The following is a 24,711-nucleotide window of genomic DNA, read 5'->3' on the forward strand; positions in this document are numbered from 1 at the left end:
TTTTGCAGACACATTTTCTTCCAGTTTCCTCACGTGGTAATTATGCACGTAACATTATAACCTACATTTGTGATTCATTTGTACATTAAGGGAAATGTGATTACATGCACTGAGCCAATTAGTATAAAAGTAAATAAAGTGTCTGTGTTTACAGGTCATGGCCTGCTGCTGGTCAGATTATTATATAATACCATGGTCAGCCTTTCACTTCTCTGGTGTCTGTTACCCTCAATGACCTGCTCTGTCAGGAATCTAAAGATGTGAATGGAGAAATCTAATTTATATTGACCAACTTGAAAAAAAAAGTAACTTACTTGCGTTGTAGAAGTAAATTGTAGGGAGAGAGAAGGCAAGATTTCTACAAGCAGAACGTGCACTTTACTAATTTCTTATGACCGTTGAACCATGTTTCAATAAAGCTGCTGGTTTTTGAAAATAAGCAGTTGCCTACGGTAGAAGACTTCCTCCCTGACCTGACTAATACTGCATAATTGCAATCCACAACCATTGGCATATATTCTGTGTGCTGCATATTAGACATGTGCACAGATCGATAAAATTAGCTTCAGATGAATAGTTTGTCACAAAACAAAAAGCATTTATTTCGTTTTTTTCTTATATTATGGGGTTTATGGTTATGGAATTGTTTGAAATGTGTTTCATAACAACAATCAATTTGTCTGCAATGGGGAACATCTTTAGGGCAGCTTTAAACCCAAGTAAAGTTAAATTAGTAGATAGTGATACTGCTACAAGCTAGCAGCAGCACCTTTTTTTTTAATGAGGACAAGATTGTAAAGAACATAAGTAAAGATTATGAGCATGGTTTTCAAATTAGATAATACAATTAAATCCAATGCTTCCTCTTAATTATGAAGTTTTATTTTGACTTTTATGTCCCTTTAAAAAAATAGGCAAGATTGCTTTGTGCCCTCTTTTTTTTTTAATATATATTCTGTATAATCCCCCCCAAACACTGCACTTACATTATTGTGTCTTTTGTTCACCTCTTTAACAGTTAGAGCTACAAAGTTGTTTTTATATGTGAAATTACTGGGCATGGGGGGGGGGCAACCTGTGTTAGTGTTATAGAAATAATTTGTTAGCATGGTATCATATAAAAGTGCTAATAATTACAAAAATGTTTGGAAAATCTTTTTAGAAATATAGCACTTTTTTGTTACATCTTATATGTTTTTTAGCAGCACAATCTAATGCATCTTCTTTAATAAGACAAAAATGGTTCACTTTGTAATACCAGTTAAAGATTCTGGTCCAGATTACAAGTGGAGCGCTAGTAAAAGTTCCCGCCCGAGTGTCAATTGCGCTACAAGAAAGTAAGCTTTTTGCACTCATCGGTTTCTGCTCCTATTATGAGTTGAAAGTAAACTGTTTTCGCTTGAGCACTAACCCGACAAGCACAAAAAAAATCAAACTTAGAATATTGCGTTTGCATTCACGTATTCTCCCATAGGCGCCAATGGAGAAAGAAAAGTGGAAAATAGCCCCTGTCTCTCTCGCAAACCCGATCGCATATTCTGATGTGCGCTAGCCCGACATGAAAATATGAATATTTCACATGCCAATGTTCTTCACATACAAGAATGTGTTCTATTTATTCATAAATATTTCTACATATATCTGATTTGTGTACAATATCTATCTATATCTATATATATATATATATATATACACACACACACACAGATATATATATATATATATATATATATATATATAAATATATATAGCATGAGTAGACCAGAGAGGCGGCCTCAGGAATGTAATCCTGAATAAAAGACAGGGAAATTCAGCACTCTTATTAAAAAACAGCTCGTCTTACATAATTAAGTGAGGTGACAAAATTTGGACGGGTAATGACGTTCCCCCCTCCACTCCAAGAAAGGCACACACAGACTTAGTTTGTAAATTAATAAGTTTTTATATCAGTGATTTATAATAGAATACATAAACCTAATGAAAATTAATAAAACAGAACTGAAAATAAGCAAATCAAAATAAACCTTTGTATTGCCCTGAGCTGGTTGTGCATTTCACTGTCATCCGAGCTTTACCACCAGGGGTTTAGCCGCTTGATCACAGTTGTTACAAAAGGATTTTTATTTACACCTCGCTACAAGACACATTGTGCTTTTGTGTCACAGAGGAAACTAGCAACAGACACACAAACTCTACTTCACTGTGGGTGGATGTGAATTATTTCTTGGATAATTGGCATCAAGTGTGGATTCATGATCAGGATTCAGACCCGTGTGATATATTAAAAAGAGCTATAGTTACATCGGTCCTTGTGAATACAAATCTGCTGCTAACCGTATGCTACTGAGGAAGCTTGAGTTTTGGATTCCTTTAAAAAATGCAAACTAACTTGCTATGAAACAGAGGGCAATAGGTCTAGCCACCTCTATAGAGAGTATTTGCTGCCAAGAAGTTTTTTGTGTCACCTCTGTGAGAACATTAAGAGAAGACTCGTACATCCATTTAGTGCATCAGGTAACAGTCTGATCCTAGAGCCTGGTCCAGTTAACCACACCTGGTTTATTCATTGGCCTGAAAATCCTCACTGGCAGAGCTGCTTGGGTATGATATGCAATAATTTCACCCACCAGCAGAGGCGAACTTGAGATTACTATAAAGGAGGACGCATTGACGTAACCAGAATACCGCCCTGACGAAGCCCGGTCTGAAGTGAAAGACGAGCGGGTGAAACGCGCGTAGGCATTGGCTGTCCTGGCCGGTCACATGATACATGCATGTGCTGCTGTCAACTGAATTCTCGTGGAAAGACGCTGCGCTGTCTCTATGTATAGCGTTGGCCTATACTGAATCTACCTGGTGTTGAAGGAATTGAGGATTACACACAAACAGGTCGTATAAGAACTGTTGTCAAGAAACGGTGATACTTATTCTGCCAGCTTTTGTCTTGGATAAAGAGTATGCGGACTTAAGACCTCCTTGCCAAACAATAACGGTTAATTTCTGTTGAAGTTGCCGATGGTATTCTACAAAAATAACGGCAGTTGCATTACCTTTATCTGAAGTGTTATACATGCTGAGTACCTCTGATATTTGGGAGCTTTTACAGTGATTGTATGGGACTTGCAAGGTTCTGATTTGCACTAACCTATTTGACTGCTTGATGAACTCACTCTAATAACAGCAGCTGCTTTAACCCTCAACCTGCATGACTCTCTATACGCTTGCTTTACAGCCTACGGCAGGACCCTAGCAGTGCCATACATATTTCCCTTATCAAGAGTGGCTATCAATGTGTTATATTCTATGTCTGCATAACACGCTGTACATATCCATTTGATCTACTTTACAGTCTGCTTAGATCCCCTTGGTAAACCTGCCCAGTGTTAATCCCCCCTACAGGGGTGCTGTGTGCAGCTGGGTGTAGTCAGACTGTAGTGGACTTATGAGGTATAAGCTTGAAACGCTGTATATTATACAAAGCTTGAACACCTATGTATCCTCTTTCCAGGCTTGAAGTGTGATACCATTATTTAACATTTCGGCCTTGCTGAAACCCTGACATGTTTCTATTGAAGATTTAGCTCCTATCTATACGCTTACGAGCGGAGCTCATGACAGGGTTTATCTGGGTTTAGACCTTGAATATGGTCCACTTTATATTGTATTGTTGACGCTACACCTATCACTTAGCATGTACCCCTGACCGGTCAGGTTTATTTTGATTTGCTTATTTTCAGTTCTGTTTTATTACATTTTCATTAGGTTTATGTATTCTATTATAAATCACTGATATAAAAACGTATTAATTTACAAACTAAGTCTGTGTGTGCCTTTCTTGGAGTGGAGGGGGGAACGTCATTACCCGTCCAAATTTTGTCACCTCACTTACAGACGAGCTGTTTTTTAATAAAAGAGTGCTGAATTTCCCTGTCTTTTATTCAGGATTACATTCCTGAGGCCGCCTCTCTGGTCTACTCATGCTACATTTTTTCAAGGGTCTGCACCACTAAATCGTTAAACTTAATTGAGGCTATTTTGCCTATACATGAATAGTGATTTATACTATTATTCAGCTCAAAATATTTCCATATATGCAATTGCGTCCCCTTCACATTATTGTATCTATCTATCTATATATATATATATATATATATATATATATATATATATATATATATATATATATATATATATATATATAGGAATAGCTATTTAAAAATACTTAGAACCTTTATTAAAATGAATATACATAAATACATATGTACACACACACATATATATATATATATATATATATATATCTTTAGACATGTATATGTATGTATCTCAATGTTAAAGCCCTTTGTCACCTGAGACCTCATATCTTTGAGCCCTTATAACTTTTGTGTGTAATATTTTTTTAAATCATTTTTATCAGATACTGTTATTATGAGTGTAACTGTACTTTGTAATGTATTTTTATGTGTTTTGTGACACTTTTTAGTTTTGCGGAACAGTTAACCATAGCTCTGAAGTCACAGTAATCATTGTAGCGTAAATTGCAAGTGCATTCAAGCGATCTTGTGTACTTTCAACTCATAATACCAGTGGTAAGCCGATGAGCGCAAACGTTTGCTCTCTACTCGTAAACTGGCCCTTAGTGTTCTCAACAGAAAATGCTGTTCTCAACAGAAAATGCTGCCATCCGGGTGGCATTATGAAGTAGTCAGGTGATGGCAAAGAAATACTTTGGAATATTATATCATGTTACTTATCTATTATTTATAAATGTTACTTAAACTATCCAAAGCACAAATTAAGTGCATAATTTAACAATTGATATAATGATAATTTGTTCAACAAACATTGAAAAAATTTAATATTAGTGGATTTTAACATAATATTAACACATTTTAGCCGGGTAATCAGTCAGGTGATGTGGCTATTAAATAGGTCCTAGGGAGAAAACAGTGCATTTATGACAACGGTGTGGAGATGTGCATTTCCTTAACAAGTTGCAAGATTATCTACACATCCCATAAGCATGCTTGCGAGAAAGATCACATCTACTTTCTTGAAAACTCTTTAAACATCATTTAAATATGCGTTAGGAAAACAAAATTTATGCTTACCTGATAAATTTATTTCTCTTGTGGTGTATCCAGTCCACGAATTCATCCATTACTTGTGGGATATTCTCCTTCCTAACAGGAAGCTGCAAGAGGATCACCCACAGCAGAGCTGTCTATATAGCTCCTCCCCTAACTGCCACCCCCAGTCATTCGACCGAAGACAAGCAAGAGAAAGGAGAAACTATAGGGTGCAGTGGTGATTGTAGTTTAAAAAATAAATAACACCTGCCTTAACCCCTTAATGACCACAGCACTTTTCCATTTTCTGTCCGTTTGGGACCAAGGCTATTTTTACATTTCTGCTGTGTTTGTGTTTAGCTGTAATTTTCCTCTTACTCATTTACTGTACCCACACATATTATATACCGTTTTTCTCGCCATTAAATGGACTTTCTAAAGATACCATTATTTTCATCATATCTTATAATTTACTATAAAAAAATTATAAAATATGAGGAAAAAATGGAAAAAAACAGAATTTATGCTTACCTGATAAATTACTTTCTCCAACGGTGTGTCCGGTCCACGGCGTCATCCTTACTTGTGGGATATTCTCCTCCCCAACAGGAAATGGCAAAGAGCCCAGCAAAGCTGGTCATATGATCCCTCCTAGGCTCCGCCTACCCCAGTCATTCGACCGACGTACAGGAGGAAATATGCATAGGAGAAACCATATGATACCGTGGTGACTGTAGTTAGAGAAAATAATTCATCAGACCTGATTAAAAAAACCAGGGCGGGCCGTGGACCGGACACACCGTTGGAGAAAGTAATTTATCAGGTAAGCATAAATTCTGTTTTCTCCAACATAGGTGTGTCCGGTCCACGGCGTCATCCTTACTTGTGGGAACCAATACCAAAGCTTTAGGACACGGATGAAGGGAGGGAGCAAATCAGGTCACCTAAATGGAAGGCACCACGGCTTGCAAAACCTTTCTCCCAAAAATAGCCTCTGAAGAAGCAAAAGTATCAAATTTGTAAAATTTGGCAAAAGTGTGCAGTGAAGACCAAGTCGCTGCCTTACATATCTGGTCAACAGAAGCCTCGTTCTTGAAGGCCCATGTGGAAGCCACAGCCCTAGTGGAGTGAGCTGTGATTCTTTCAGGAGGCTGCCGTCCGGCAGTCTCATAAGCCAAACGGATAATGCTTTTAAGCCAAAAAGAAAGAGAGGTAGAAGTTGCTTTTTGACCTCTCCTTTTACCAGAATAAACAACAAACAAAGAAGAAGTTTGTCTGAAATCTTTAGTGGCCTCTAAATAGAATTTTAGAGCACGGACTACGTCCAAATTGTGTAACAAGCGTTCCTTCTTTGAAACTGGATTCGGGCACAAAGAAGGTACAACTATCTCCTGGTTAATATTCTTGTTGGAAACAACTTTCGGAAGAAAACCAGGCTTAGTACGCAAAACCACCTTATCTGCATGGAACACCAGATAGGGCGGAGAACACTGCAGAGCAGATAACTCAGAAACTCTTCTAGCAGAAGAAATTGCAACCAAAAACAAAACTTTCCAAGATAATAACTTAATATCTACGGAATGTAAGGGTTCAAACGGAACCCCTTGAAGAACTGAAAGAACTAGATTAAGACTCCAGGGAGGAGTCAAAGGTCTGTAAACAGGCTTGATTCTAACCAGAGCCTGAACAAACGCTTGAACGTCTGGCACAGCTGCCAGCCTTTTGTGAAGTAAAACAGATAACGCAGAAATCTGTCCCTTCAGAGAACTTGCAGATAATCCCTTCTCCAAACCCTCTTGTAGAAAGGATAAAATCCTAGGAATTTTTATCTTGTTCCATGGGAATCCTTTAGATTCACACCAATAGATATATTTTTTCCATATCTTATGGTAAATTTTTCTAGTTACAGGCTTTCTAGCCTGAATCAGAGTATCTATTACAGAATCTGAAAACCCACGCTTTGATAAAATCAAGCGTTCAATCTCCAAGCAGTCAGTTGGAGAGAAACCAGATTCGGATGTTCGAATGGACCTTGAACAAGAAGGTCCTGTCTCAAAGGTAGCTTCCATGGTGGAGCCGATGACATATTCACCAGGTCTGCATACCAAGTCCTGCGTGGCCACGCAGGAGCTATCAAGATCACCGAAGCCCTCTCCTGGTTGATCCTGGCTACCAGCCTGGGAATGAGAGGAAACGGTGGGAAAACATAAGCTAGGTTGAAGGTCCAAGGTGCTACTAGTGCATCTACTAGAGTCGCCTTGGGATCCCTGGATCTGGACCCGTAACAAGGAACCTTGAAGTTCTGACGAGACGCCATCAGATCCATGTCTGGAATGCCCCATAATTGAGTTATTTGGGCAAAGATTTCCGGGTGGAGTTCCCACTCCCCCGGATGGAATGTCTGACGACTCAGAAAATCCGCTTCCCAATTTTCCACCCCTGGGATGTGGATTGCAGACAAGTGGCAGGAGTGATCCTCCACCCATTGAATTATCTTGGTCACTTCCTCCATCGCCAGGGAACTCCTTGTTCCCCCATGATGGTTGATATATGCAACTGTCGTCATGTTGTCTGATTGAAACCTTATGAATTTGGCCTTTGCTAGATGAGGCCAAGCTTTGAGAGCATTGAATATCGCTCTCAGTTCCAGAATGTTTATCGGGAGAAGAGATTCTTCCCGAGACCATAGACCCTGAGCTTTCAGGGGTTCCCAGACCGCGCCCCAGCCCACCAGACTGGCGTCGGTCGTGACAATGACCCACTCTGGTCTGCGGAAGCTCATTCCCTGTGACAGGTTGTCCAGGATTAGCCACCAACGGAGTGAATCTCTGGTCCTTTGATCTACTTGAATCGTCGGAGACAAGTCTGTATAATCCCCATTCCACTGTCTGAGCATGCACAGTTGTAATGGTCTTAGATGAATTCGTGCAAAAGGAACTATGTCCATTGCTGCAACCATCAATCCTATTACTTCCATGCACTGCGCTATGGAAGGACGAAGAACAGAATGAAGAACTTGACAAGAGCTTAGAAGTTTTGATTTTCTGACCTCTGTCAGAAAAATTCTCATTTCTAAGGAGTCTATTATTGTTCCCAAGAAGGGAACTCTTGTTGACGGGGAAAGAGAGCTTTTTTCTATGTTTACTTTCCATCCGTGAGATCTGAGAAAGGCTAGGACGATGTCCGTATGAGCCTTTGCTTTTGACAGAGACGACGCTTGAATCAGGATGTCGTCCAAGTACGGTACTACTGCAATGCCCCTTGGTCTTAGAACCGCTAGAAGGGACCCTAGTACCTTTGTGAAAATTCTCGGAGCAGTGGCTAATCCGAAAGGAAGTGCCACAAACTGGTAATGCTTGTCCAGAAAAGCGAACCTTAGGAACTGATGATGTTCCTTGTGGATAGGAATATGGAGGTACGCATCCTTTAAATCCACCGTGGTCATAAATTGACCTTCCTGGATGGTAGGAAGGATCGTTCGAATGGTTTCCATTTTGAATGATGGAACCCTGAGAAATTTGTTTAGGATCTTGAGATCTAGAATTGGTCTGAACGTTCCCTCTTTTTTGGGAACTATGAACAGGTTGGAGTAAAATCCCATCCCTTGTTCTCTTATTGGAACTGGATGAATTACTCCCATCCTTAACAGGTCTTCTACACAATGTAAGAATGCCTGTCTTTTTATTTGGTTTGAAGATAATTGAGACCTGTGGAACCTTCCCCTTGGGGGTAGTTCCTTGAATTCCAGGAGATAACCTTGAGAAACTATTTCTAGTGCCCAAGGATCCTGAACATCTCTTGCCCAGGCCTGAGCAAAGAGAGAAAGTCTGCCCCCCACCAGATCCGGTCCCGGATCGGGGGCCATCCCTTCATGCTGTTTTGGTAGCAGTGGCAGGCTTCTTGGCCTGCTTACCCTTGTTCCAGCCTTGCATCGGTCTCCAGGCTGGTTTGGGTTGAGAAGTATTACCCTCTTGCTTAGAGGATGTAGAAGTAGAGGCTGGTCCGTTTCTGCGAAAGGGACGAAAATTAGGCTTATTTCTAGCCTTAAAAGACCTATCCTGAGGAAGGGCGTGGCCCTTTCCTCCGGTGATGTCTGAAATAATCTCTTTCAAATCAGGACCAAACAGTGTTTTGCCCTTGAAAGGGATGTTAAGCAATTTTGTCTTGGAAGACACATCCGCTGACCAAGACTTTAGCCAGAGCGCTCTGCGCGCCACGATAGCAAACCCTGAATTTTTCGCCGCTAATCTCGCTAATTGCAAAGCGGCATCTAGAATAAAAGAGTTAGCCAATTTAAGTGCATGAACTCTGTCCATAATCTCCTCATACGAAGATTCCTTATCGAGCGACTTTTCTAGTTCTTCGAACCAGAAACACGCTGCCGTAGTGACAGGAACAATGCATGAAATTGGTTGAAGAAGGTAACCTTGCTGAACAAACATTCTTTTAAGCAAACCCTCTAATTTTTTATCCATAGGATCTTTAAAAGCACAACTATCTTCTATGGGAATAGTAGTGCGTTTGTTTAGAGTAGAGACCGCCCCCTCGACCTTAGGAACTGTCTGCCATAAGTCCTTTCTGGGGTCGACTATAGGAAATAATTTCTTAAATATAGGGGGAGGCACAAAAGGTATGCCGGGCCTTTCCCATTCCTTGTTTACTATGTCCGCCACCCGCTTGGGTATAGGAAAAACATCGGGGGGCACCGGAACCTCTAGGAACTTGTCCATCTTACATAATTTCTCTGGAATGACCAAATTGTCACAATCATCCAGAGTAGATAATACCTCCTTAAGCAGTGCGCGGAGATGTTCTAATTTAAATTTAAATGTTACAACATCAGGTTCAGCTTGTTGAGAAATTTTCCCTGAATCTGAAATTTCTCCCTCAGACAAAACCTCCCTCCTGGCCCCTTCAGATTGGTGTGAGGGTATGTCAGAAGCGTTATCATCAGCGTCCTCTTGCTCTTCAGTGTTTAAAACAGAGCAATCGCGCTTTCTTTGATAAGTAGGCATTTTAGATAAAATATTTGCAATAGAATTATCCATAACAGCCGTTAATTGTTGCATAGTAATAAGTATTGGCGCACTAGATGTACTAGGGGCCTCTTGTGTGGGCAGAACTGGTGTAGACACAGAAGGGGGTGATGCAGTACCATGCTTACTCCCCTCATCTGAAGAATCATCTTGGGCACTATTATTATCTGTGGCATCATTGTCCCTACTTTGTTTGGACACCATGTCACAATTATCACATATATTTAAATGGGGAGACACATTGGCTTTCATACATATAGAACATCGTTTATCTGATGGTTCAGACATGTTAAACAGGCTTAAACTTGTCAACAAAGCACAAAAAACGTTTTAAAATAAAACCGTTACTGTCACTTTAAATTTTAAACAGAACACACTTTATTACTGAATATGCGAAAAAGTATGAAGCAATTGTTCAAAATTCACCAAAATTTCACCACAGTGTCTTAAAGCCTTAAAAGTATTGCACACCAAATTTGAAAGCTTTAACCCTTAAAATAACGGAACCGGAGCCGTTTTTACATTTAACCCCTATACAGTCCCAGGAATCTGCTTTGCTGAGACCCAACCAAGCCCAGAGGGGAATACGATACCAAATGACGCCTTCTATAAGCTTTTTCAGTGGATCTTAGCTCCTCACACATGCATCTGCATGCCTTGCCTTCCAAAAACAACTGCGCATTAGTGGCGCGAAAATGAGGCTTTGCCTATGACTAGAGAAGGCCCCCATCTGAAAAAGGTGTCCATACAGTGCCTGCCGTTTTTTAACAACAATCCCCAAGATTATAATAACTATAAAGCGCTATAATCCGTCAAATATGCTTAGCAAGTAATCGTTTTAGCCCAGAAAAATGTCTACCAGTTTTTTAAGCCCTTTTAAAGCCTTTATTCTTATACTTAATCTAAGAAAATGGCTTACCGGTCCCCATAGGGAAAATGACAGCCTTCCAGCATTATCAAGTCGTGTTAGAAATGTGGCCATCATACCTCAGGCAGAAAAGTCTGCCAACTGCTTCCCCCAACTGAAGTTACTTCATCTCAACAGTCCTGTGTGGAAACAGCAATCGATTTTAGTAACGTTTGCTAAAATCATCTTCCTCTCACAAACAGAAATCTTCTTCTCTTTTCTGTTTCAGAGTAAATAGTACATACCAGCACTATTTTAAAATAACAAACACTTGATTGAAGAATAAAAACTACATTTAAACACCAAAAAACTCTTAGCCATCTCCGTGGAGATGTTGCCTGTGCAACGGCAAAGAGAATGACTGGGGTAGGCGGAGCCTAGGAGGGATCATATGACCAGCTTTGCTGGGCTCTTTGCCATTTCCTGTTGGGGAGGAGAATATCCCACAAGTAAGGATGACGCCGTGGACCGGACACACCTATGTTGGAGAAAACACACTTTTTCTAACTTTGACCCCCAAAATCTAAAGCACATCTACAACCACCAAAAAACACCCATGCTAAAAAGTTTCTAAATTTTGTCCAGAGTTTAGAAATACCCAATGTTTACTTGTTCTTTGCTTTTTTTGCAAGTTATAGGGCCATAAATACAAGTAGCACTTTGCTATTTCCAAACCATTTTTTTTCAAAATTAGCGCTAGTTACATTGGGACACTGATATCTTTCAGGAATCCCTGAATATCAATTGACATGTATATAATTTTTTTAGTAGACATCCCAAAGTATTGATCTAGGCCCATTTTGGTATATTTCATGCCACCATTTCACCGCCAAATGCGATCAAATACAAAAAATCGTTCACTTTTTCACAAATTTTTTCACAAACTTTTGGTTTCTCACTGAAATTATTTACAAACAGCTTGTGCAATTATGGCATAAATGGTTGAAACATCTTCTCTGGGATCCCCTTTGTTCAGAAATAGCAGACATATATGGCTTTGGCGTTGCTTTTTGGTAATTAGAAGGCCGCAAAATGCCGCTGCGCACCACACGTGTATTATGCCCAGCAGTGCAGGGGTTAATTAGGGAGCTTGTATGGTTAATTTTAGCTTTAGTGTAGTGTAGTAGACAACCCAAAGTATTGATCTAGGCCCATTTTGGTATATTTCATGCCACCATTTCACCGCCAAATGCGATCAAATAAAAAAAAAAGTTCCCTTTTTCACAAACTTTAGGTTTCTCACTGAAATTATTTACAAACAGCTTGTGCAATTATGGCACAAATGGTTGTAAATGCTTCTCTGGGATCCCCTTTGTTCAGAAATAGCAGACATATATGGCTTTGGTGTTGCTTTTTGGTAATTAGAAGGCCGCCAAATGCCACTGCGCACAACACGTGAATTATGCCCAGCAGTGAAGGGGTTAATTAGGTAGCTTGTAGAGAGCTTGCAGGGTTAATTTTAGCTTTAGTGTAGAGCTCAGCCTCCCACCTGAAACATCAGACCCCCTGATCCCTCCCAAACAGCTCTCTTCCCTCCCCCACCCCACAATTGTCCCCGCCATCTTAAGTACTGGCAGAAACTCTGCCAGTACTAAAATAAAAGGTATATTTGGGCTTTTTAGTGTGTTTTTTTTAGCATATTTACATATGCTGCTGTGTAGGATTCTCCCTTAGCCCCCAACCTCACTGATTCCCACCAAACAGCTGTCTAACCCTCCCCCTCTGCCTTAATGGGTGCCATCTTGGGAACTGGCAGCTGTCTGCCAGTACCCAGTTAAGAAAAAAGTGTTGTTTTTTTTTTTAGAAAAAATCCCTTTTTCTGTAGTGTAGCTTCTCCCCCCACCCAAGACCAACCCTCCACCACTCCAAAATCACTTTGCTTATTATTTTATTTATATGTTAGTGCCCTTTTGCCCCACATATGTATTTAAACTTTTCTGTAGTATAGCGGTTCCCACCCGCTCCCGCCCCGTGCACGCGCCCGCCCGCCCGCCGCCCCCCGTGCACGTGCGCGCCCCCCTACGGCTCCGCCCCCGATCCCGCCCCCCTACGGCTCCGCCCCTGATCCCGCCCCCCTCCACCTTAAACAGCTCACCGATGGCCGCCCACCCGCCTCCCAAGTCGGCTCCCACCCACCAACGATACCGGCCATTGATGTCCGGTGCAGAGAGGGCCACAGAGTGGCTCTCTCTGCATCGGATGGCCATGTAATGTTATTGCAGGATGCCTCCATATCGAGGCATCACTGCAATAACCGGAAAGCAGCTGGAAGCGATCAGGATCGCTTCCAGCTGCTTTCCACACCGAGGACGTGCAGGGTACGTCCTCAGGCGTTAACTGCCTTTTTTTTGAGGACGTACCCTGCACGTCCTCGGTCATTAAGGGGTTAAAATTACAGGGCGGGCCGTCAACTGGATACACCACAAGAGAAATAAATTTATCAGGTAAGCATAAATTTTGTTTTCTCTTGTAAGGTGTATCCAGTCCACGGATTCATCCATTACTTGTGGGATACCAATACCAAAGCTATAGGACACGGATGCCTGTAAGACCTTTCTCCCAAAAACATCCTCCGAAGAAGCAAAAGTATCAAATTTGTAGAATTTAGAAAAGGTATGAAGCGAAGACCAAGTCGCCGCCTTACAAATCTGTTCAACAGAAGCCTCATTTTTAAAAGCCCATGTGGAAGCTACTGCTCTAGTGGAATGAGCTGTAATTCTCTCAGGAGGCTGCTGGCCAGCAGTCTTGTAAGCAAAGTGGATTATGCTTCTTAACCAAAAAGAAAGAGAAGTTGCAGAAGCCTTTTGGCCTCTCCTCTGTCCAGAGTAAACCACAAACAAAGCAGATGTTTGACGAAAATCTTTAGTGGCTTGTAAATAGAATTCTTTAAAGAAGGATTAGGACATAGTGAAGGAACAACAATCTCCTGATTGATATTCTTATTAGATACCACCTTAGGAAGAAACCCAGGTTTGGTACGCAACACTACCTTATCAGCATGGAAAATGAGATAAGGAGAATCACATTGTAAAGCCGATAACTCCGAAACTCGTCGAGCCGAGGAGATAGCTACCAAAAACAGAACTTTCCAAGACAACAGCTTGAAATCTATGGAATGCAAAGGTTCAAACGGAACCCCTTGAAGAACTTTGAGAACTAAATTTAGACTCCTTAGTTTCAAAACCGGATCAAAAAAACGATATAACCGTTTTTAAACAGTCACAACCAACTGCCACAGCTCTACTGTGGCTCCTACCTGCCCATACAACGACTTTGGAAGGCACAAAAACCCTTTAGAGGGGTCCTATATGTTCAGGGGACTCCTTCAGGGAAGCTGGATGTCTCAAGCTGCAAAAACTACTGCGCAATTAAGGCGTGAAAATAGGCCCTTCCCAACATGTACTCACAGTGAGAGGGCCTTAAAAAACTATCCCTAGGCAAAATCTAGTCAGCCATGTGGAAAAACTGGGCCCCAGAATAAAGTTTTATCACCTATTGTAATAAACGTTTATATACATCAAGCAAACGTTATATCTATAAAGTAATGGGAGTAAATAACAAAAATATTACCCTTTACAGTAAGCATGATACCAGTCGTTATTAAATCACTGTAATCAGGCTTACCTTAAATAAATCAGGCACTGTCAGCATTTTCTATCTTATCATCTCTCTAGAAAAATTTAAAACTGCACATACCTCAGAGCAGGTAATCCTGCACGCTATTCCCCCAGCTGAAGTTACCCATCTCTTCAGTTATGTGTGAGAACAGCAGTGGATCTTAGTTACAAACCGCTAAGATCATCAAAAACCTCAGTCAGACTCTTCTTCAACTTTCTGCCTGAGGCTAAAATAGTACAACTCCGGTACCATTTGAAAATAATAAACTTCTGATTGAAGATAAACTACATTAATGCACCACATCTCTCTAGCTACTTCCCTTGTCGAGACCTGCAAGAGAATGACTGGGGGTGGCAGTTAGGGGAGGAGCTATATAGACAGCTCTGCTGTGGGTGATCCTCTTGCAGCCTCCTGTTGGGAAGGAGAATATCCCACCAGTAATGGATGAATCCGTGGACTGGATACACCTTACAAGAGAAAGTTAGTTTAACACAACAGCAGGCAAGATGAAAAATGTCAAGAAGGTCAAATTTGTCAACAACAGTAACATTAAACTAGACTGTATCACAGCCAGAGGCAACATAAACATACAATCTGCATGAAAATGCTTTGCCGCGGCTAAGATTAGTAAACGGTTACTCACCTCGAGTGTAGTCAATACAATCTTCTCGACTGAAGAAAAATAAGCCTCCCACAAGAACTGAGTCTGCTGTCTAAGTGCTAGAATTTTATCCTGATGGATAGACCTGATTGTAGAAGGAATCTGTAATACAAGGTTGAAACAATCAACGATTGCAGAAAACATTGTAACCTGATCAAAGTAACATACTACAGGGAGCATGAAGAAAAGCCTCTCAGGTGCCGGCAGATATATAATCCCCCCCCCCCCCTTCTCCCTTTCTGTTTAGTTAGTAAAAAAAAGAGAGAAGGGCTGTGTTACAAATAAATTGCACTAAAATAAAAAACTTTATTGAAAAAAAGTAATCAGATACAAAGAGTCACTTTTTAAATGGAACCTTTTTTCCTTTAATTTATATTCTCTTAGGAAAATTTCTCTCATATTTCGCTAAATGCTATTTCTTTTTAATAAATGGAAAAATATAAATAAACCACTGTTGTAGATTCCAAGGATATTTTTTAAATAATTGTTATAAACATACAGTATATGTCTAATAGAATCATCCTGATTTTTTAAGAAGTTATTACAGTGACATCCCCACAGTTGGCTATTTACTCAAATGACAAAATTTCCAAAGTAAAGAAAATTCGGTATTCTGAAAGCTCTGTGTCATCACATTAGACTTTAAAGAGAGAATGTAAGGGAGCGTGTGTGTGCCTGAGTGAGCGTGTGGGCCAGAGGGAGCATGCGCGAGGAAGCGTGCGCGAGGAAGCGTGCGCGAGGGAGCGTGCGGGCCCGAGGGAGAGTGCGCCTGAGGGAGAGTGCGCCTGAGGGAGAGTGCGCCTGAGGGAGAGTGCGCCTGAGGGAGAGTGCGCCTGAGGGAGAGTGCGCGTTAAAATCCCAAAAAAGAATAGGGTGCGCTAACGAAAGCTGCTAACGGAAGTGTAAATATATATGATGTGTGTTGTTTAGTTCAATTGAACAGAAGAAACGCTAAAAATAAAATTGTAATTTAATCACAAACAAAACACATAAAAGGCAAATGCATAAAACGTATGTAAAACATAAAAAGCAAATATATAAAACCAACGGTGGTATAGAATATTGGATACTCAAATGTTAAATATTGCAAAGCAAATTAAAGTTGATGTAGAAAAAATTCATATGTCCATCAGAGTAAGTTTATGTCCATAAAAAATAGGATTGCAAGTTGTAAGATATCGATAAAAACAAAGTTGTTTTATCTCATTGAGAAGGAGATTTGCATATTCTGTGAGTATGAGGTCGAATGAGAAAAGGAAAATCAGCTTTTAACTTGACAGCTGTGTGCTTATATCAAAAAAGCAAAGATGACTCACCCAGCATTCGAAACTATTTCAGGATTAGTTTCTCTGTGTACTTTATGGCTCTCTTAAGGACTTCACGTCTTGACCAGCCTGTGCTATATATTTACCTTTGGTGTGGTTGTTACAGCCCATAGTGTAATGTTGTAATTAGTTTCGTCGGCGTGTGTAAGGTCACGTTACAGTTCTTTAGCCAATCAGGATCTCGGATTACCGGATGGTCTGTATATCCTTTTGTTTTAAATTTCAGTTGCCAGTATAAGTTGCAAAAACAATGGAAAGTTTGTGACAGTGTTACAGTGCCGATGTGATAGCCACCTTAGAGTCTTAATTCCAAATTAAAGACAATAGTACAGAGCGCTCTGTGTGACAGTCTGTTCTTGGAAACAACACTCAAGGAGTGCAAATAGTAGGATCAACGCGTTTCAGCTGGTGCAGCCTATCTCAAGAACAATATCTTACAATATTTTATCGATATCTTACAACTTGCAATCCTATTTTTTATGGACATAAACTTACTCTGATGGACATATGAATTTTTTCTACATCAACTTTAATTTGCTTTGCAATATTTAACATTTGAGTATCCAATATTCTATACCACCGGTGGTTTTATATATTTGCTTTTTATGTTTTACATACGTTTTATGCATTTGCCTTTTATGTTTTGTTTGTGATTAAATTACAATTTTATTTTTAGCGTTTCTTCTGTTCAATTGAACTAAACAACGCGCATCATATATATTTACACCTCCGTTAGCAGCTTTCGTTAGCGCACTCTATTCTTTTTTGGGATTTTAACTAACATCAGAGGTATTGTTCAGGAACTTACTTCTTTTAGGGTAGCTGCTATGCTATATTAACAGGTTTTGTTGGTCGTCTCAGTGAGAGAATGTGTGTAAAAGACAGAGTGAGTTTGAAAGTGTGTGAGTAGGTGTGTGCACGTGCGTGTGTGCACACACAATAGCGGTACTTAGCATTACTAATGCACTATATATAATATACCATAAACTAATCAATCCAATTTAGACTCAATCTGTTGCGCATGACAAGTTCTCAATTTTCATGAGATCTGAATTTTAAATAGATGCGTTTAATTACAGTTAAAAGGATTTTACAAAAAGGACATTAAACATATGAAACCTAAATGCACTTTCATTATTTATTTTGTTTATTTTCACTGAAATTTAAAGGGACATAAAGGTCAAAAAAATTTCTATCATGATTTGGATAAAACATGCCATTTTAAACAACTTTCCAATTTACTTCTATTATGAAATCTTCGTTTTCTTGTGATTCTTTGTTAAAATGCAGGAAGGTAAGTGCAGGAGTGTTCACGTGTCTGCAGCACTATATGGCAGCAGTTTTGCAACAATGCAAGAGCACTAGATGGCAGCACTATTTCCTGTCATGTAGTGCTGCAGAAATTGTAGGTTTTCTAACTGCCCCCAGAAAGGCTGGAGTGTATTGTTTAGAACTGCCCCAGAAAGGCTGGAGTGTATTGTCTAGAACTGCCCCCAGAAAGGCTGGAGTGTATGGTCTAGAACTGCCCCCAGAAAGGCTGGAGTGTATTGTCTAGAACTGCCCCAAGAAAGGCTGGAGTGTATTGTCTAGAACTGCCCCAGAAAGGCTGGAGTGTATTGTCTAGAACTGCCCCCAGAAAGGCTGGAGTGTATTGTCTAGAACTGCCCCCAGAAAGGCTGGAGTGTATTGTCTAGAACTGCCCCAGAAAGGCTGGAGTGTATGGTCTAGAACTGCCCCCAGAAAGGCTGGAGTGTATTGTCTAGAACTGCCCCCAGAAAGGCTGGAGTGTATTGTCTAGAACTGCCCCCAGAAAGGCTGGAGTGTATTGTCTAGAACTGCCCCCAGAAAGGCTGGAGTGTATTGTCTAGAACTGCCCCCAGAAAGGCTGGAGTGTATTGTCTAGAACTGCCCCCAGAAAGGCTGGAGTGTATTGTCTAGAAACCTGAAAAGATAACAGCTCTCAAGAGGTTTTTCAATGTGTGTGCCCTTTTATTAAAAAAAATGATTTTTGTTTGCAGAGCTTTTGTAACAGTAATTAATTTCTGATGCATATATAAAATGTTTTTAATGTCCTTTTAAAAGTTATTAATGCTACCATGTTACTATGCATACAACGCACTACTGATATTGTCCACATGCATGTATCATTTGCATCCAACTCAAGTAGACACCACAAAGCCGGCTTACATCCATTCTCTACAGAAAAACTGCCTGGCTAGCTCAGACCTAAGCCTTCTGCCGTTCGGTCGGCATTACACAGAAGCCCCTAAGATTTGGAACTATTCCTTTTACAGGAACGCTGCTTGGTCGGCACAGCAATTAAAAAATACCATTTACCGCCACCCGGTCAGCATTATACAGCTCCTGATAAGGTTTGAGCACTGGTACCATTTCATTCAGTAAACTAGCTTTTTCTAAACCATCCGTGTGCTCACTGTTTTTATTTTGTCTTACTCTGTAGCAATCAATGTTTTTTTTGTTGCAATTAATGTTTAATTGTAGAATTTCAATTTGCATTTATTTCAGTAAAAGTTATTAATACTTAGGGGGCAATTTATCAAGCGGAGGACAGGGGCGCACATACGCGGCCTTGTTTAAGGCAGCTCGCCTCTGGCAGGCTGAATTCCTCTGGCGGAATTCAGCATTGCACACAAGCGCTATTTTGCGCTCGCGTACAATCCAGCCCCCTGCCCGCGCACAGCCAATTACGCGCGAGCAGGAGCTGTCAATCTCCCTGATTGGATTAGACCGCAGAGATTGTGGCTAAAGGTTAGGAAAGTAGTGGTCTGATGACCGCTGCTTGTTAAATACGGCGTGCAGGTTCTCTTGTGAAAACCTGCAGCCGTAGGGGCTCAAAGGCTGGCGAAAGCCTTTGATAAATCGACCCCTTATAAACATATCTTTTTCTAAATTGAGTCTTTTATTTGCAAATGTTGCCATTCTGACATCCACATATATACTATCCATAGCTATTAGCCTGCCAAAATCATTTGATCTCACTTTTTAGCGCTCTCCCTTTTTGATGTTTTTCTTGTATATACCTGGCAATGTTTGGAGGAGCATTTGTCATTTAGGGAGTAGCAGTGTTGAGTATACTTAAAGGGACACTGAACCCAAATTTTTTCTTTTGTGATTCAGATAGAGCATGACATTTTAAGCAACTTTCTAATTTACTCCTATTATCAAATGTTCTTTATTCTCTTGGTATCTTTATTTGAAATGCAAGAATGTAAGTTTAGATGCCGGACCATTTTTAGTGAACAACCTAAGTTGTCCTTGCTGATTGGTGGATAAATTAATCCACCAATCAAAAACTGCTGTCCAGAGTGCTGAACCAAGAAAAAAGCTTAGATGCCTTCTTTTTCATATAAAGATAGCAAGAGAACGAAGAAAAATTGATAATAGGAGTAAAGTAGAAAGTTGCTTAAAATTTCATGCTCTATCTGAATCACGAAAGAAAATGTTTGGGTTCAGTGTCCCTTTAAGGGTTTATCATCTCATACCTGTCTTTACACAGCAGTTAGGTTATACATATTATAAAATATATTTATTTCAGGATGTGTAACATCTATATAAACTAGTTTTTTTTGTGGTTTACTACTATACAGATGATGAAAGGTTAAAGGGACAGTCAACACCAGAATTTTTGTTGCTTTAAAAGATAATCCCTTAATCACCCATTCCCCAGTTTTGCATAGCCAACACAATTATAATAATACACTTTTTACCTCTGTGATAACCTTGTATCTAAGCCTCTGCAGACTGCCCCCTTATTTCAGTTCTTTTGACAGACTTGTATTTTAGCCAATCAGTGCTCACTCCTTGGTAAATTCACGTGCACAAGCTCAATGTTATCTATATGAAACACATTAACTAATGCCCTCTAGTGGTGAAAAACTGTCAAAATGCATTTAGATTAGAGGCGGGCCTTCAAGGTCTAAGAAATTAGCATATGAACCTCCTAGGTTTAGCTTTCAACTAAGAATACCAAGAGAACAAAGCGAAATTGGTGATAAAAGTAAATTGGAAAGCTGTTTAAAATTACATGCCCTATCTGAATCATGAAAGTTTTTTTTGGACTTGACTGTCCCCATTGCTTGCTTATTTTGGTACTTGCTGTAAAGTTATTCTTCCTATGACAATTATGTGATTTAGAGTAATGGAGGTGATGAGGAGCTATATGGCCATGTGTTTAACCTCTGCAAAGTGATTAAACACACATTTTAATTTCCAGAGCAGCAATGCTAGCTGAGCACATCTGGTGAGCCAATGACAAAAGACAAATGTGTGTAGCCACAAATCAACAGTTAGCTCCCAGCAGTGCATTGCTGCTGCTGTAGATTGGCACATATCCATTTTAACAAAGTTACCCGAAAAAAAACAAAGTAGAATGAAATTGAATCATAAAAGTTTAATTTAATCTATCCCTGTCCCTTTAAGCAATCAGTATGGCTAAATTAGACTACTAGAATTTTATGTGCTTGTTTTGGGGGTGGATCCGAGTGTGTAAAAGCTATGCAAACTGTAAATTGGTGTGGCTCTGCTCAAAAGTGTCCAAAGAATTTTCTTTTCAAATATTGGCAACTATGTCTGAGTGACATAGGTGATGTGACTCCCTGAGCATGCACAGGAGATAAATGTGGGTGTGTGTATATATATATATATGTGTATATATATATATATATATATATATATATATATAACCCAATGTCTGTATCAGCAGTTGTTTGCAAGCATATTAAAATGGATGTTTATTATGACTTAATAGCACCATTTTGCAAACCTAAATGTATTATTATCATCAGTTATTTATAGAGCACCAACAGATTCTACAGTGCTATGAACATGGGTTTAATATCCAAGGTGACAATTATAGGTGACAAAGGGATAGGGGGCCAAGAGTTGCACTGTTGTAAATCCGCTCTCATGAAGGTGATCTACAGAACAGCAAGGCTTGTAGGCTTAAAAGCTAAGGGCGTTCAAGGGGAACTGAGATAAGAAAATGTTAGTGTATATTATATGCATCCCTGAACAGTAGACTCTTTAAGGAGTGCTTGGAAGTTTGAAAACTAAGGGAGAGTCTTGTGGAACGAGGTAGAGAGTTCCACAAAATAGGGGCCAATCTGGAGAAATCTTGTAGATGGGAATATGAGGAGGTAACAAGAGAGGAGGAGAGAAGGAGGTCATGGGCAGAGCGAAGGGGACGAGAGGGAGAGTACTTCAAAAAGCTTCTGAACCTATTTAAAATATAATAAGAATTTGTTTAACCTCCACAAGGTAGAAGTTGGAGACAACCAATGATTGGCGGCTATACAAGATTGGTGCACCTGATTGGCTTACTGGCCATGCCTTTCAGCTCCAGAGAACAACTATCTACGTGTTTAGGCCATTTGCTTTGGTTAAACACATGGTTATGCAAAAAAAAAAGTAAAATAAGCTTTTGACACAATATATAATCAATAAAGAGTTTATATCTTCTTCCCCTTTAAGCTGGGACAGCAAAAACTAGCTCTGATGGTCACTTATTGCCCTCGGGCATCCAATAGGCCTTCCTGAATAAGAGCATGTAAATTCCTTCCAGGAGAATACCACTTTTTGTTTTTTGTGAAATATGGAACCTGTTTTTAAATATGGAATTTCATGATTAATTTGTGCAGTAACTGTGGTGATGGTGTACCCTTAAATGAAAACACATCACAAGCCTTTATTTTATGGTTTGCTAATCAAGTGATACAGGTTCTAATTTAGGGCAAATTACATGACAAACCATTAAGATAAACGGCATTATGCACAAATAAGCATGCAATCTGCAATAATACAACTGAATAAATAAGTCTACAACATGAATTACAAGTATTAAACGGATACCATGAAACAGCTGTTAATTAACTAAATACTGGGCTGCTTTCCTAATGTAGCATGAATTTAAAGGCTACTTAAACCCAATTTACTGCTTAGCAACCAAAACCCACCCCGGGCATTGTCTGCTCAAAACATATTGCCAAAAAAATACTGTAAAATAAATGACTTAAAAATTATTGTTTAATCATTCTTTACTACATAGTAATAGAAATGCTGCATTTTCTGTATGTGAAGTGGAACAATTTAATTAAATCCCACTAACACATGGTGACAATAACTTCTCTTTTTAAATAGTTGGAATGAATAGCTATTAACCAGAAGCATGCACAATATGATAAGATTAAGTATTTTAAAGGTTTCATCCACTGTTCAAAATCAATGAAATATATTGAAACATATATATATATATATATATATATATATATTTATATATATTGGTGAACAGAGGCAGCACTCACTGGTCACCTGAGGTCTGAGGAAGGGGATACGGTCCCCGAAACGTCACAAAATAAATTGCACATTTAAAAAGACCAGTGAGTGCTGCCTCTGTTCACTAATATTATTCAACTCCTGCATGCACCCTGGCAGAGTGACCTAAGAAGTGAGAGTGATCTCCAGCTGATTATATATATATGTATATTGTTGGTACAGTGGGCTTGATAAGCTATTTAGTCTGGGTAATTCAATATACATTTCTACTTTATGAGACGATGGTTTAAAGGGACAAACGTTGAGATGGCAATATAAAATGATAAAGTGTGTGTGTATATATATATATATATATATATATATATATATACACATACACATATATACACACACACGTTGATTGGAGTAGCCGTGTTAGTCCAGAGATTTAGATATCAAAATAACAAGTGTATTGCATTGAGCAATGATACTTTTTTATTAGACTAACTATACATGTATAAGATGACAAGCTTTAGGGAGAATGTCTTCCTTTTTCAAGTCTGAAGCAATACTCAGTGTATTGCTTCAGACTTGAAAAAGGAAGACACTCTTCCGAAAGCTTGTCATCTGACTTATAAATGTATAGTTAGTCCAATAAATAGTATCATTGCTCAAGCAATACTCTTGTTATTTTGAGATATATATATATATATATATAAAGAAAATCTGCAATAAACTTTCATTATTTATTTTGCCCCCCTTTCCTGTAATTCCATTCTGAAATTATGAGCTTTTCAGTTCCTGTTAGAAATGGAAGTGCAGCTCCCATTGTTTTATAGACACTAAAACGTTACACTTATTTTTTCAATATTTAAACATCTAATGAAACTGTAAAAAATATATCTACATGTTATTCTCAGACTAATTTTACTTTTGAATACATCATTCTATCTAGCATTTACTTTGTGTTTAATGTCCCTTTAAAAACCAAGCTGCCATACAGTCCAACCCCCTCACAATATCTAGCAAATGTTTGTTATGGTCAGCCAATCAGATGGCACTTCAGCTGTGGCTGTTACTGATTTGCTGCATTGTGCCAACCCTTTTGTTGGTGAAACCGTAATGAGGTTTGGGCTCAGAGTTCTGTTTTTACACCTTGTACATAAACAAAAAAGGTTTCCGCCTTCCCTTTGATATGTATATTCATGTTTGCAAAGCACTACCTATCACCATGATTACCATAAGGGACTAGATAAAACATTTTTGGCAAATGTTTTTGGTTAGTTTTCTTTGCCCCACTTGAAAAATCAAAGCTTTAATGACCTTTTGTACAATGAGGATATAGTTTGCTTATTTTTTTTCTTGGAAAAAGAACAGAACTGTATTACTAGCACCATCTGTGCACCAGATCATAAAACAAATATGTCAGGGGTGTCCAGCCCCGGCCATCACAGGAATTTTACTATGATCAATATAAAGAGGTTGTCGCCTGAAATGGTGACAATAAAATCTGAAATGTCTACAATGTTGTCAAAAGTGGGTAACTTAGCTCATAATGTGCAACAGAACACTAGGAGCAGCGGTTGGATATCTTTAGAGCTGTACAGTCAACCTGTAGAACTATAATTAAACAAACATTGTACCAGTGAGAAGGAGTAAGAGGGAGGGGGATACATGTGTAGTAAAGGGGTAAAGACTGGGCAGCCAGAGGGCTGCGTCTGGACAATGTTGACAGAGTTTTGTCCAGTCCAAAGGTTCCCATGCAGGAACCATGTCCCATAGGCAAAGAAAGAGTGGAACTGACCTGGCCATTCTGCAAACTGCC

General features: G+C 39.4%; 1 protein-coding gene across 1 annotated transcript in view; it reads right to left on the reverse strand.

Moving 5' to 3' along the window:
- Positions 1-24,711, reverse strand: part of EXT1 (exostosin glycosyltransferase 1) — a 478,718-nt gene that overhangs the window by 44,777 nt on the left and 409,230 nt on the right. Inside the window, exon 4 of the mRNA XM_053715307.1 lies at positions 15,274-15,393. Coding sequence (XP_053571282.1) covers positions 15,274-15,393 — 120 coding nt within the window. The remainder of the gene's footprint in view (positions 1-15,273; positions 15,394-24,711) is intronic.

The sequence above is a fragment of the Bombina bombina genome, chromosome 5 (genome assembly GCF_027579735.1).
Source record: "Bombina bombina isolate aBomBom1 chromosome 5, aBomBom1.pri, whole genome shotgun sequence".
Taxonomy (NCBI): Eukaryota; Metazoa; Chordata; class Amphibia; order Anura; family Bombinatoridae; genus Bombina; species Bombina bombina.